Source organism: Amaranthus tricolor, chromosome 4 (genome assembly GCF_026212465.1).
Source record: "Amaranthus tricolor cultivar Red isolate AtriRed21 chromosome 4, ASM2621246v1, whole genome shotgun sequence".
Lineage (NCBI taxonomy): Eukaryota > Viridiplantae > Streptophyta > Magnoliopsida > Caryophyllales > Amaranthaceae > Amaranthus > Amaranthus tricolor.
Genome location: NC_080050.1, coordinates 3,598,749 through 3,615,477, shown reverse-complemented (window position 1 = coordinate 3,615,477; position 16,729 = coordinate 3,598,749). Strand labels below are relative to the sequence as shown.

The window sequence follows — 16,729 nt, the reverse complement described above, 5'->3', positions numbered from 1 at the left end:
CAATTTGGTTTGAAGTGTTCAAGTACATTTAGTCTAACTTTAATTAAAGCTTGAAGGAAAAATTGACTACCTATGAGTAACTTTTTTCATATTCTATATCGTACTATCATACCCAATAAATTCCGCTTATAAAGCCAGGGTTCGGTGGCTAGATGAAAAACAAGCCATACCAGATTAACAGTATCTCCTTGAACATGAGAAATGTGGTCAATTAGACCCCAAAAGCTACAGCTCTGCCAAGAAAGCGATGAAAATTACAGAGTATGTATTAGAAAGCTCCCTGCAGACTCCAATGTAAGAAAAAAAAAACCATAAGAACCAAATTTAAAATCAAGTGAATTTGAAAGACAAGTAAACTCGTTTGAACTTTAAGAGTAGGCAAAAACCATAAAATTAAAATGGTTTTATGATATATTTTTATTTATTTTGTTCAGAATAAAATATTTAAAGAGCTTAACAAATTTTTTTAAAATGTAATAATTTCATATGAAATGATTTCTAATGATTTTTTATTATCAATTTTTTATTAGTATAAATGACGTTCAATTCACTCGCTATAGTCTAGATGGACAACCAGTTAGCAAATAAGAATGGTCCCAAAATATACTTCATATACTACAAAAGAGAGTCAGAGTGATATATGATGCGAGAAAGTCTAAGTAAATAACGGTTATTTATAAGGATAATAAATCATCTTATGTGGTAGAATTTGATAAGGTGAAAATTTTATTATTTTAAGTTATTTTTTTATTTTATTGATTTTATTATTATTATTTTTGTCTTTTTATAGTGATTTATAAATCACAATTATTAATTAGAGTTTTTGATATGATGTTGAGTTGTTGCGTCTATATTCTTCTCTTGATTTGTGTGATATCTGTTCATAGCTAGACCCTTTAGCATTGATGTTGATTGTCTTAATTTTGATGTGATTTAAAGTTATTTGAATAGTTGAATATGTTTAGAGGTCTCAATTTGAATTATCAAGTCGATTTCAAGTTAGGTGTTTTGAGTAGATTTAAAATCGAATCTTTTGTTCTCGTTAATTGTAATATAATAGTAAATATATTTTGAAGTCGAGTTAAATTCGAATTTGTTATAATGTCGGATTATTGAATCTGTTTGATATTTTTGAATATATTATTGTCTATGGGTAAGATAAATGGTTATGGATTTGCTTTTTGGACATCATGAAACATAAATTGCTTGGAAAAGAATGAGGATAATGCTTTTCTTTTGCTTAAGAGTACTTCAATCCGCAGAAATAATTTGATTTGCTGGTTATTAAAAACATAAATAAGTAAGGATGAGTAGGATAAAAGGAAGATCTTGCCAATAAAAAAAGTTGGAGGTTCTTTTTATAAAAAGGGAGTTACTAAATATCGCCACCCTTTTCATTTTATCACCACCCCTCCAAATAAAATTACAAATTTGCCTCTAATTTTTAAAAAATTACAAAATTGTCACTCCCTATAAATTTCTTATTTATAATAATCATAATAATAATAATATTAATAATAATAATAATATTAATAATAATAATAATAATAATATCAATGACAACAATAATAATAATAATTAACTTTTTTATATTCTTCAAAAAGAATATAAATAAAATTAATAATAATAACAGTAGTAATAATAATAATAATAATAATAATAATAATAATAATAATAATAAAATTAAAATTAATAATTATTATTCAAAAAGAAAAAAAAATTGAATCGCCCAGAATCGGGCGATTGGACCCCGGTTCAATCGCCAAAAAAGTGGCGATTGAACCGGGGTCCAATCGCCCAATTTTGAGCGATTCATTTAAAAAAAAAATGAATCGCCCAAAATTGCGTGATTGGACCCCGGTTCAATCGCCACTTTTTTGGCGATGGAACCGGGGTCCAAATGACCGATTCTGGGCGATTCAATTTTATTTTATTTTTTTTTCTTTTTGAATAATAATTATTAATTTTAATTTTATTATTGTTATTATTATTATTATTATTATTATTATTATTATTATTATTATTATTATTATTATTGTTATTATTATTATTATTATTATTATTATTATTATTATTATTATTATTATTATTATTATTATTATTATTATTACTGTTATTATTATTAATTTTATTTATATATTCTTTTTGAAGAATATAAAAAAGTTTATTATTATTATTATTGTTGTTATTGATATTATTATTATTATTATTATTATTATTATTATTATTATTAATATTATTATTATTATTATTATTATAAATAAGAAATTTGTAGAGAGTGGCAAAATTGTAATTTTTTAAAAATCAAGGGCAAATTTGTAATTTCATTTGAAGGGGATGGCGATAAAATGAAAAGGATGGCGATGTTTAAGGATTGAGTATAAAAACTTTAAAAAAACCCAAATTAAATTTCTAAAATCAAAGTCATATAATCATATGACATATTAGAATCAACTAAAAACATATAAATTAAAAATGGAAAGAAAGTCCAAAAACAATATATATGAATACAATAATGCCACAAAGTTTTAATTCTAAAAAAGATTGGAATCAGCTATATGAACCAATAGATCGACACTACCGCTACAATTTTATTTCCAATTCCATTATGAACATAAACTGTTGAGGGAAAAGCAGTATCACTATTATTGATCGATAATTAAAGAGTACAAGTACTCTTATATTCTATTAGAACCATCATGTTGCATTGAATAAGAGTACTTGTATTGTGTATTGTTTTAACACTATAATTCACAGTCTTATTGAACGTTCAATAGTTGTTTGAAATTTATCCACAGAATGTTATAATAGTATTATTTTATTACCTTCGTTTTGATTTTGTGAAAACAGAATCATATTTAGGTAGAAATTGATCAGTTTATTGTTAAAATTGATCACTTATAGGTCAAAATTGAAATTTTTTATTCTAATTTATTCGTTTAAGGTCTACATTAAGTTGAAATAGATACCTTTAAGTTCAAAATTAATAGCTTAAGTATCAAAATTGAATTTTTTTTCTTTAACTTTTGGGAGATTGATCATTTTTATTTTTCTATTTTTAACTTTTGAGCCAGTCCATATGAGACCGTCCCATCCAAGTTTTTATGTTATTATTTTTTATATAATTCCATCGTTCAGTGAAAAGGAGCTATATAGCCTATAAGACAAGAAGAATGTGAACGTGTATAGTGAGTGGCTGATTGAGGCTTTTCATGAGATGGCCCATATAACGTGCGCATATCATGTTATATAGATTTTCATCCCAACTAACTTAGATTTATACGAAAATCAGATCTTATTTCTATTAGAGAGCTAGTACTGTTTTACTGGTTATAAGGTTTTAAGTTCGTATTTTACTTAGTTTATTTTTCTTGGTCCTATCATATAATAAAAAAAACCTAGATTTATACAATATTCAAAATAAATTCACAAATATATCAAGGATTTGTATTTGGATATTTTTATGCATTAAAAGTAAAACAAGCTCATGCTTGAGGTTTATATTTCTAATTAGCCTAGAGTATGATGTCGCCTCATTAGTCTCAATAAATTTGATGATCTTGTTTGCTATTTTAATTGCATTTCATCTCATCACTTGTCTAAATATCTGGTTCATTAGTATACTTTCATAATACAATATTGAACCCGATTTTGGCTTGTTAATCGCTTCCACTTCATACTCCATCAATTAAACCAAATGCTCAAATGAGTAAAATTGTGCTTGTGCGAGCACACTTTGTTAGAGCATCATTTTTTGCATTTTGCATGGTGATGACTTTTAAGAGTACGGGGTTGAATTCCTTGTGCGTGCTGTATTATTAATGTGTTTAAGACTTACGAACAAAATATATAATTTTTTGAAATTACTTTGAGAAAATTGATTGTGCAAAGGGATAAAATACCCATACTAAAACACGTGTATTCTGATTTAGTTTTGTATGTGCTTGTTTGGTTTGTTCTAATAAGCCTTATGCACTTTTTTCTTTGTATGTGTAGCCAATATCACAATAATTTCACTCCTATAATTAACCTATCTTGTTAGATTTTCTTGGTAGCAAAGATTGAAAACGAAATGAGCATCAAAGGCATCATATTTAGAGAGTGAAGGACTTTGTTGGGTTAGTTTAACCAATTTGGCTAGTGTTACAAAAAAGCAAGCACATACATCTATGATTAGGACTACCACAATTTAATTTGCTATGTCTTGTTGATATATGCAAGCTATGATTTTGCTTTACTACTCCATGTTTAAAGTAGTACTCTTTGACCCTCTAGTATGATGCTTAACCATAAAATATTCATAATCATTCATGTAAGTCTTCTATCAATTCTTCTAATTTTCACATTCACCATGTAATTATATGACAAATCTAAGATTTTAATGGAGTCCTTAAAATTAATTATAATAATTAACAAATACAAAGAATTTGATGGGGCCATCACAAATTTTATTTATTTTTATCATTTTATAATTCTTCTTAATAAACTCATTTTTTTTTTTACTATTATCGTGTGCTCAAAAGAGAAAAGTTCGTATTATTCTTTTGTCCTTCATCTAGCACAGAGAAAGGGAAGGGGTCACTACATGAGAGTTTTCGCTCCAACTAAGTCCCTCCAAAAGCAAGTGAGCAAGTGTACCTTCAGATAGAAAATAAAGAGAAATTCTGATTGCTCTGAGTTTTTATTATTTAAAACTCTAGTTACAAAATTTATGTATATGTTATATAAAGTTTAAATCCCCAATTCTTATGAGCTACTTTAATGAGGTTTTCTATTTGTGTGAAGTTGTTAGCATCCATGAGATACAAAGTCGGGAAGTTAATGATAGACATTTGACATTTAAAATTTTGTCGAAAAAAGCAAGCATGGGAAGGAGGGGAGTCGTTATGATCGTTCGAGTAATGGATTGCTCATACGAGCATGCCTTCTCAATTGACCAAGCTCTGCTCGATCGAGCATGCAAGAGCCTTTACAATTCATTTTGATTCTTTTAAAACTATATATGTTCTTGATCGAGTCATGTTTTTACGCGACATGATGCTTATTTTGGCTAATATACATGTTATTCTTTATAAGGGATGTCTAGTAAATAAGAATTTGATTATTCATATTGCTCGTTCTCTCACAAACTCTATGTTAAGTTTCTTGCTAACTTAACGTAGTTTTTTGATTTTATATTCTCTTGAATCGAAGTTTTGCTTTCAACATCATTTGTACCGAGTGATATTGTGTGAATGGTTGTATCTCGAAATACATTTCTTGTTTCATACAAATACTATGGTGGAGTGAAACAACACTTATTTAGCCAATATATATTTTTTTCTCCATCAATTCTCAATGAGCTCTCTATGTATTTATTAAGGTTTATGAAATCATGGTAGTAAGGTGTATGAAATGTCCACCGTTATATAATGTATTCTTTTAGAGTACTTTTGAACATTTAAAATGTCATTTTACCAAAAATCTATAGCATGTGCAAAATTACGGAAACGGATATAATTGAAGTAACGAAACGATGATACGATAACGAAAATGATGCGATGTGAAAAATATCGGATAACGGCATGACACATCCATCAAAACGACCCAAAACACTTTATTTTACAACTTTACCATGTGAAAAAATATCAATTAGCGACCAATATAATGCGATGTGACTTATTTTGCACTGTGGTCTAAACTCTAATTCAATAAATTAATTATCATACATTTAACGTTTAATTTTGAATAACAACAGAATATCTAGTCAAACAAGTTAAATGAAATAATTTTATGAACTTTTACCCTAGAAAAAAAACATCGTATTAATTGCTAAACAAGGCTTATATAGATATTTAATTACCCAAGCTAATTATTCTAGTAATTAATTCACATTAAACTTGGTCTCGGAAACAATGTATGAATAAAGGCACAATGCATGTATTGCATTGTGGGTTTCCATGCTTGATATTTAATGTACTAAAAATTAAAGGATAGATACATATGTATGTATTTATGTATGTATTTAGAGATATTAATGTCAAAAATTTATTTTATAAAATTGAGTAAAAAGTAAAATTGACTAATAAAAAGACGAAAGGATAGTATAAGACTGTACATGCACACGTTTACTAGTTGGAGAATATTGATGGATGATAACTAGAACTATTTTGACAGGAGTAGAATTAAAGGTAGGACCAATGCCCATTTTCTCTTAAGGCCCTATCTGCTTTTTGTCGGCACTATCCTACAAACTTAAGCTGTCAAGGAATGGTGTTTTAATGGCTTCTTCCACTTTTTTGTTAATCATTTGATCCATGCATAATAGAGTTGTTCCTCAAGTGAACTCTCACCCTATCACATTCTACCACATAAGGTTAATTTATTTACCTTATAAATAACCGTTATTTACTAAGATCTTCTCATAAATTAATATTTCTAGTTGATCAAATAAGGCATAGCTCAATCCAACAATCATTTTTTAAATAGATCATTTATGTAGTTATTTTTTAATATTGAATTTGATGATATATATTCGCCTTGAGGTTAATCAACTTTATAGTGAACTTCTTCATATATCACACACAATAACACAACGTTCAACTATTAACTAAAGTTAAGGTAAAGGTAAAGAACACTCCCAATATCCCGCATAAGGCATCGTTCAGGTGAGGGTTTTTTTGCTGAAAGATGTGGACAAATCATACCTATTCCCCTCATTGAGAAAGTAGAGAGAATGCGCACAATCAAAAAACTTCTAACTGATACCTAGATTCTACTTTTTGACATACATTTTTGTAATTATGATCATAACTACACTAAAAATCAAAGGAAACAAAAATTATTAATTTTAATCATCATTAATTTACTCTATTTAATTTTCTTACTTTTAATAAATAAACTTCAGAAAATATATAGATTAACACATAAATTCTGTTAAACAACAATAAATTTAATTCAGTATTATTACAATTACAAAAACCACTAAAGCAAAAAAAAATGTGACATAAAAATAAGTTTTTAGGTAAAAGTGTTTTTAATGACTTTAGAGGTGGCTTTTATACGAGAACAGGAACTAGGTTAAACACATAAATAAGTACTAAATACAATACCCCTTCCTTTTCTTATTTAATTTGTTTTTGCACATTTTTAAGGTATATGTACAAAAGATCAGTATTTATAAATGCATCTTTTAAAAAATATTAAACTTATATAATAAAATTAATCTTACCATATCTAAGTTTTATATAAATTGTAAGTTTCTTATCTTTAATATTAATAGGTCTGACCTAAATTAGTAATTAAAGCTTTCAAAGCGCATAATATATTATGAGTTATGACAAATTTACATCAACAAAAAGCCTTTATTCTCGCACTAGTGTACATATGTAACTAAATTGATCACATATTTACATGTATGATGATCGATAACAAAGATTATCAATTTCAAAAATTAAATTTAATTATTAGTAAATTAGCCTCAGCACATTTTTCATTTTAGTCCAGCTTATAAAGCCTGTGCCATTTTTATTTTGACTATAATTTACTTATTTTATTTAATTTTCAACTTTAACTTATATTTTCATTAAATTTACAGATTTCTTTCACTTTTCATAAAGTATAATTTTTACAATTTTTCCTCCCTTATATATATATATATATATATATATATATATATATATAAAGAAATTGTCATGGTTACTAATGTATAAGAAATATACATGATTATTTACTTGAATCACACGGTTGTATATATAATATTTAACTAAATTATTTTGACCTATTTTCAATTTAGCGAGACAATAATTTTATTGATTTGCAAAATTTTTTAAAACTCTTTAATCTTACATATATGATTCAATTTTCTGATTTGTCTAGTTAATTTCGAAGTAAATTATATTATTAATTGATTGGATTGTTTTTGATATACCTAAAATTCAAGTGTATATACTTTAATGATTGACCAATTAAAAAGTCAGTGCATTAGTAGCAAAAATTGTGTTAAAATTAATTTAATTATGCTTTATTTATTGCAAATTTAGCTAATTATAATTAGTAATATTGTGCAATTGATACTTGTTTAGCAAAGTTGCGCAATAACAATCAATCAATAGGAGTACTTAAAATTTTAAAATTTTTCTGAAATAAATATTAGACATCTATTTTAAGGTTCAATCATATGTTTATTTTAACCGTTAATATTCCCTGAAATATTACAACTTATATTTAATTTTTTTTTATAATGTTTTTGGTCAACTGAATAACTTTAAGCCATATAATTAAATTAAATTCTTTAAAATTAGGACAATTGACAAAATTTTTTTAAAGCTATCACTTATTATATTACGAGTCTTTTGACATCTATGATACATTAAAATTTAAAAAATAATCACATTTTTGTAAGTTGTAGGTGTTTTTGTTTTTTGCCTTTTATAGATTATTTTTTTACTCATTTTTACGTAATTATTTTTATTTTATTTATATATATTTTTTATTTATTTTTAATTTTTGATAAAGGTCCAAGCTTGTATAGTTAGATGCGGGCTTGCGGTTTCAGCTTCATTCGGTTCTTTTCGTTGCAAGAACTTTTTTTTCTGATGTTTTTTTATGGAGCTAAGAGACTCTTTGGTCGCATCTTCCTTATGAGTATGGGTTGCCGTCTTTCTAGTTCCTTTCCTTCCCAGACTTTAAACTTAGCTCCTATGAGTGAAATACACTAATTAAAATGATAATGATAATGATCTTGTAAGTGTTCTTGACCTTATACCCATAGTCATAGCCTTAAGGGTCCATGTCTAAGACCCCTCTAAATCTCTCTATTACCTCATTAAATTAAAAAAATTAGTGTATTAATACTCTAGAGTTTTAAAATATTTAAATTATTATTAATTTTTTATTGAGACAGTCTCACCGTGAGACGAATTTAATTGAATTAGCCTAAATTATTTAAAAAAATTGTTTTCAATACGAGTGTAAATTCAAATTTTTTTAATTTTTCTTATTTTTTAACTAATAGACTGGTTGTATGAGCCTATATATCCCAAGACGGTATCATAAAATACTTGCTATTAAATTATATTAATTGGTGCAAAATCCAAAAGAGCATTTCATTTTACCACAAAACTTAAAACTTACCATTCATATAGACTTGTATTTTGTCACAACTCACCAAATTCATTTTCTTGCTTTCCATCTCTCTCCCAAGTCCCAACCCATTCCCTTCACTCTCACTTCCATTTTTACTATTACATTCCATTATTACCTCTAATTTCAAAACACCCATCACTATTCCCCCAAAATTTTCCAATTTCTTCATCATTTTCCTTACATTGAATCACATATTTACAGAGTACTCTGTTTTCTTCTTTACTCTCTGAACCCATCAAGGTATTCCATTTCTATCTCAATCTTGGTTTCATTTCATCATATTTATAAAATTTTAATATTTTCATAAATAATTCTATGATATGTGACTTGGGTTTGCATCATTTATGCAGTATATTCAACATAATCTTTGATTAATTGATAAAAATATTTAATATTTGGAATGGATTTGATTATGATTTATGATTTAAATTAGTTTGAGAATTGGAGTAATTATGTTAAAAGTTTACTTTAAGTATGTAAGTTGTTACTAATATTTTGCCTTGAACTTTGTGATTGATAAAGTTGTTACTAATATGTTGGCCCTTTTCGAGTGACACGGGTATAGGTTGTTCGTTATATTTTATTACTTTGATCTTATTTTTAAGCAGATTATTGAGTTGAAGACGATAATGAAATTGAGTCTCATTTATTTTTGAAAGAGATTAAGAAATCATTTATTCTCGTGAGTTGCAGTCTCTTAAAGAGACGACCTCAAAAAAAATCCACTTTTTTAATTTTTTCTTTAATTTGTATTAATTGGACTATTTAACCAATATATCTAATATGTCTCTCGGAAAGACCCTCTCTCGAGAAGATTTAAGGCAACAACGTATTTGAAATAGAAAGACTAAAATAATGGGCACATATAAAAATATAAAGATAGATCAAATTTATAAAATGGAGTAAAATGAAAAAAATGAGGCAAATTCGGTGTTAGAAACATTAGTCTAAGTAGGAGTAATTTAGAAAGCAAGTACAGAAAACAGAGTAGTATGTTTGTGGATCATCATGCATGTTGTATAGAAATGACTAACGTGATTGGGAATGGCCCCATTCATCATATGAGTGCCTTCCAAGAAAGTTTTCAACTTTTTTCTCTTTTACCCAAACCCCACTTAATTAATGACGTTTTAACACCATTTTGAGTGTTATTGTTTCTCCTATGATTGTATTTAAGTCATTATATTTTATTGTTGAAATTGGATATTTATTATAGCTTAAATAAGGAATAGCAATCATTAAGTATATCAATTAATGTGTGATCTTATATTTAATGATTATAAATAATCTTAGAATCTATTATGACGGAGACCTAAAAAAGTTTGACTCATAGATATTTATATACGTTAAACATATTAGTTGAAATGAACAAATAAAAAAGTTGGTAAGTAACATGAGATTTTCGTAACTTGGTTGATAGTTTTTCATTATTTTGATTTTGCTATATTGTAGAAATTGAAATGAAATTTTTTTTATATATTCTATACCAAAATAATAGATAGAGTAAAATTTTAAAGGTGTTTGAGAAATGAAATCAAACTTAAAGAATGATTTTTTTAGTGTTACAAAATTTATATAATAAGTTAAATATTGACATTAATAATTATTGATCGATGCATAATTTAATAGAAAATTTAAATTTGATATATATTTAGTGCTTAAACTTATGATTTAAATTTTACTTCCTCAGTTCTTATAATGATCAATGGTTGATCTTGTGGTTCAAGATTTACGTTCCATTCTTATAATAGTGTTGATTGTCACCATTTACAGAAACTTAAATTATTTTTTCCGGAATTCCCTTCCTCTATTTTTTTTTAAAAAAAAAAATTTAATTGTCCAATAATGATGCTATGAGCTAGTATTGAGTTAGTTTACATATCATTAACATTGAAACTCTAGTTCCTAGATTTAACAAAACTTTTTTGGATTCCATCTTTAGGTACTCAAGAAGCAAATCATGGACTCATCACAATCAAGATTCAACACTTATTACTCCACAATTATATGATCTCTTCCTCTATGAATCACTCATTTTCCTCATTCTCTAACCTTGCCACAAAAATGGGAGCCAAACCATTCAAAACCTTGATCCTTTTAGTCTTCTTATCATACTATTTCCCTCCAAACTTTGCATCTCCAACGGTCGAAAAAGATGTTCTTCTAGACTTCAAATCCCACCTAAAAGATCCATCAAACCATCTTAGTTCATGGAACACATCCAATTTTCGTTGTGCATACAATGGAGTCACTTGTGATACACAAACATGGAGAGTAGTTAGTATTTCACTTAATAATGCTTCATTATCCGGCCACATTTCGCCTTCCTTATGTCGTCTACAAAGCTTACGACTTCTTGATCTATCTGAAAACGAAATTTCGGGGAAAATCCCACCTCAATTGAATCAATGCACTAACCTTAAAATCCTGAACCTCACAGTGAACAGATTAGTGGGCAGAATTCCTGATCTTTCGGGTTTAAGGGCCTTGGAAAATCTTGATTTTTCGGATAATTTCTTTACCGGGGAGTTTCCTTATTGGGTTAGTAATTTGAGAGGATTAGTCCAATTGGGTATTGGGAATAACTTCTTTACTGAAGGGACAATCCCAGAAAGTTTAGGCAATCTAAAGAACTTAACTTGGTTGTATTTATCAAACTGTAAAAGAATTGGAGAAATCCCAGATTCTATTTATAGCCTTAAACAGCTTGAAGTATTTGATTTATCCAGAAATAGATTATCTGGGGTGTTATCTGAATCGATTTCCGAGCTAAAAAAGATTAGACAAATCGAACTTTTTGGTAACATTTTGACAGGGGAAATCCCTGCAGGATTAGCAAATCTAACCCATTTGCAACAGTTTGATATCTCAGCTAATCATTTCTTCGGGAAATTGCCTCCTGGGATCGAAAATCTCGAGAACATAACAGTTTTTCAGCTCTATGAGAATGAATTTTCAGGGGAAATTCCCCAAGGATTCGGAGATTGGACTAATCTTATTGGCTTCTCTATATACCGAAACAACTTTTCAGGGAAATTCCCGGAGAACTTTGGCAGATTTTCGCCTTTGCAAAGTATCGACATTTCTGAAAATTACTTCACAGGAGATTTTCCTCGATACTTGTGTGAGAACCGAACCCTGATGTTCTTGCTCGCATTGCAAAACGACTTTTCGGGGGAGCTTCCTGTATCGTTAGCTGATTGTAAGACACTGCAGAGGTTCCGAATCAGTCAGAATCGTTTATCAGGGGAAGTACCAGAAGGGATATGGTCAATGCCGAATGTAGGCCTAATGGATTTCAGTGATAACAATTTTACAGGTCAAATATCGCCTGTTATAGGGAATTCAGCTAGTATGAATCAGCTGATTCTAGATAACAATCGGTTTTCAGGATCGCTCCCATCAGAACTCGGGAAACTTACTCGACTAGAGAGGTTATGCTTGAGTAATAATTCTTTTTCGGGTGAGCTTCCTCCTCAGCTTGGGGCGTTGAAACAGTTATCGTCTTTACAATTGCAAGACAATTCGTTTACTGGATCGATCCCACCAACGTTAAGTGAATGCTCGAGGCTGGCTGATCTTAATCTTGCCGGGAATATGTTAGATGGTAGTATTCCTACTATGCTAGCAACGATGACTTCATTGAACTCGCTAAATCTTTCGAAGAACAGACTTATGGGTTCCATTCCTAGTAATCTAGGAAAGTTGAAATTGAGTATGATCGATTTGTCTGAAAACCGGCTATCAGGAAGCATTCCACAAGATTTGTTGGAGATTGGCACAACTGATTCATTTCAAGGGAACAAATGGTTGTGTGTTGATGATAAGGTTGATATGAGAACTTCGATAAATTATGGGATCGGAGTATGCAATGACGAACAATATCACAAGACGGGTTTCTCAAATAAACTGATACTAACTTGTGTTGTGCTGTCGCTCGTTGTGTTCATCTTATCCGTGCTGTTACTGATCAATTTCAGGAAGTACAGAGTTTCAAACTCGTGCTCAGAAAATGTATGTGAAGGAGAAGTTGACACGGATCCAAAATGGAAAGTCGAGTCTTTCCATAATTTGGAATTTGATGTGGATGAGGTTTGCAATTTGGACGAGAAGAATTTGATCGGAAGTGGAGGTACAGGAAAGGTATACCGATTGGATCTTAAGAAAAATGGCGGTATAGTGGCTGTAAAACAGCTATGGAAGGGGCCTTCAAGCAAGGTGTTATCTGCCGAGATAAACATCTTGGGAACAATTCGACATAGGAACATATTGAAGCTTTATGCCTGCTTATTGAGAGGAAACACGGCTTTTTTGGTGTTCGAATACATGGAAATGGGCAACTTGTTTCAAGTACTTCACCGGGAGATTAAGGGTGGACAGCCTGAATTGGATTGGTATAAGCGCTACAAGATCGGTTTAGGGGTTGCAAAGGGTCTTTGTTATCTGCATCATGATTGTTCACCGCCTATTATTCACCGAGATATTAAATGTACTAACATTTTACTCGACAAGGATTACGAGCCTAAGATTGCAGATTTTGGTGTTGCGAGAGCCACTGATAAGTCTTCTGACTCGTCCGAGTTTATCTGCTTTGCTGGTACTCATGGCTATATGGCTCCTGGTACTTTCTTAATCTTTATGCATTAATATTGCCATTATACACTTATATACTTATATAATAGGTCTTGGATTTGAGACTTTGGGCTCATAGCGAGCTTGCTTTGGCCGCATCCTCCTTTATGGGTATGGGTCGCCGCTTTCCTTCCCTTCTCAGACCCTGATCATAGTTTTCTATGAGCGGAATACACTGGATATGATGACGATGCTGTTGTTGCTCATAGCGAGCTTGCTAGGCTATACCTCAGGTCATTATATAAAAAAACAATTAATATTGAATGGTATAACATATAGCTTGAAAAATGACAGTTGCATTGGTTCATTACATATGTAGAGATGAGTTTCAACTCTCCAATGTCACCACGTTGAAGGGGTGCGGGTTTTCATCCAAACTCTAATCATAGTTTCCTATGAGCGGAATACACTGGGTATGCTGATGATGATAATGATGCTCATAGCGAGCTTGCTAGGCCATGTCTTAGGTCATTTTATAAAAAAAACAATTAATATTGAATGGTATAACCTATAACACGAAAAATGGTAGCTGCATTGGTTCCGTACATATGCATAGATGAGTTTCGACTCTCCAATGTCACCACGTTGAATGGGGCGCGGGTTTTCACCCATATAGACAAGCTTTCCCTTCCATAAAACTACATAATAGTGCATCAAACATACAACTTCTCAACAATTTATAGTCCATAAATTTCTTATTTTAGTGTCTAACCGTACATGTAGAGCTAGCATACACTCGCAAGGTGACAGAAAAGAGCGATGTATATAGTTTCGGGGTTGTACTTCTCGAACTCCTAACAGGCCGAGGGCCCATCGAGGATCAATATGGAGAAGGCCGAGACATAGTACAATGGGTTTTAAGGTGCTTAAACAACAAAGATTGCAACATTCAAGTTCTAGACACAAAGATTGTTAATGAAAGCATCAAAGATGATATGATGAAAGTGTTAAGGATAGCAACACTATGTACTACAAAGCTTCCATCACTTCGACCTACGATGCGAGATGTCGTAAAGATGCTTGTTGATGCTGATCCTTGCACTGTTGAGTCTGTTGATGATCAGTCTGAAAAGGTTCACAAGGTTTTGCTTAAGTAGTTTTCTATGTTTTATGCATAAGTATATTGTATAAATTGGTCTTGAGAAACTAAATGTATGATTTGAGTCGTAAGACTAGTATTTAGTGTATTAGTATATTTATATGTACTTAGGAGAATTGCGAAATTTTAATTAGAAATTGTGAACAAACTTAGGGCTGTTTGGTATGGGAATATAAAATGTAATGCAAAGGAAAATGATAAAAAAGAGTAAGGGTAAAGGTATAGGTTATAGTTATATGTTGTTTGGTATGAAAATATAAGGGAAACACTTAATTGATCATAGAAAGGGAATTTGTTACTTGACATAAATGGATGGTAACAAAGTAAGGGTATCTATTACCCTCAAGAAAGGGATTGGGTTAACCTAATATCATACCAAACAAATATGTGGAGTAATGGTAATTGAATCCCTTACTTAGTATTAAAAAATTCATACCAAACACCCCTTAATGTTTAAATGATCATGATGATAAATATGATAATAAAGCTAATAATTCATACATAGGACAAAGATAAGGATTAAGGGCAATGTCGTTCTTGACTAGTTTTGGGCCCTAGGTGAAACATAAAAAATAGCCTTTGTATAAGTAAAGTTTTGGTTCTTTTTTCTCCAACTATGCATCATATAATTTCTTTTTTTTCCATCATATCAATGTCAAATAAATACACAAAATTAAGATTATATAATGATTAAGGTACTTTTGCACAAACTAAATTTTAATAATAAAGATGAACTCAATTTGGGCCATTTTATTATAAGTTGAGCTTTAGATAGTTGCACCTCAAAATTACCCTTAGGAACGGCCCTGATTAAGGAGAGACATAAAATCACCTTGTTTAGAGTTATTTTAAAACAATTCTACCATTAATCATAAGAATATATTAGCAGATTATACATATTCCACGACATAGAGAACTTATATTTTCCGTAATGAGGCAGGAAGGAAGAAGATTCTTTGGTGCAATCATCGTAGTCTTTACTATAAGTTTAGAGTGTGAGACTCGACAAATAAAAAACTTTGGTGCAATCAATTAGAATCAATCTGACACTATGCCTTGAAAAACATTACTTGCTCACACCGAGGGGTTGTTTGACAATTAGTTTTTTGTTGTTGATCGTTGGCTGTTGGCTATTGACTGTTGGCTTTTAAAATTAGCTTGTTTTTGTTGGCTGTTGATTGTTTTTGTTGGCTTTTAAGTTATCTGAAAAAGCTAGCTGTTTGTGGAGATGTTTGATAAATTTGAGTATTGATTGTTGGCTGTTTATTTGAGAAAAAGTGGGCCAACAAGCTAAAAGCCAATTAAAAAAGCTAGCTGGAGCAGCTTTTTCATTTTGGCTTAAAAGCCAGCTTTTCAGCTGCTTTACAAGTTATTTACAAAACATTTTTTTGGCTGTTTGACCAATCAACTAGCCAAAAGATCAAAAACCAACCAAAAAGCTTACCAAAAAGCTAAGAACCAAAAACCCCCGAGATGTTTTGAGCACGTTCAACATATTTGACTGGATAGGGTTTCAAAAAAATTGGGGGCCTCAATATTAAGTTACATATTATATGTTATGTGTTTAAATATACAAAACTATTATAAAAATATCATAAGTTTTATGATTGCACGGGGCATCAAAGAATTAGTCAATTTTTACTTCAACTCTGATACTGAAATAAGACTCGATTCTCATTCCAAACATGGTTTAGGGTCGTCCCATTTATTTTTGGACCACAGAGAAAAAGATAAAACGGCCCCCCTAAAACTTAAGGTGTAATGAATAATATACTACACCTTTTTTATTATTGATATTTAAATTACTTTATAAAAAAAAGCACTTAGAACTCATATTACTTAGCAAAAAATGTAGTTATATCTAAATTTAAT

The 16,729-nt window shown here is 29.9% G+C and overlaps 1 protein-coding gene across 1 annotated transcript; it reads left to right on the top strand.

Annotated features, from left to right (window-relative positions):
- The first annotated feature begins 9,064 nt into the window (after positions 1-9,064).
- LOC130809972 (receptor protein-tyrosine kinase CEPR2) lies at positions 9,065-15,406 on the top strand. The gene is made up of 3 exons (XM_057675852.1): positions 9,065-9,366; positions 11,069-13,747; positions 14,482-15,406. Exons 2-3 carry the CDS (start codon positions 11,134-11,136, stop codon positions 14,853-14,855), a joined length of 2,988 nt encoding a protein of 995 aa, XP_057531835.1. The 5' UTR covers positions 9,065-9,366; positions 11,069-11,133; the 3' UTR covers positions 14,856-15,406.
- The last annotated feature ends 1,323 nt before the right edge of the window (positions 15,407-16,729 follow it).

Bases quoted from the DNA above. Each gene is read 5' to 3' on its own strand.
- LOC130809972 (XM_057675852.1), top strand. From the start codon at position 11,134: ATGATCTCTTCCTCTATGAATCACTCATTTTCCTCATTCTCTAACCTT. The intron at 13,748-14,481 runs GTACTTTCTTAA...CCGTACATGTAG, and splicing joins TCATGGCTATATGGCTCCTG to AGCTAGCATACACTCGCAAG.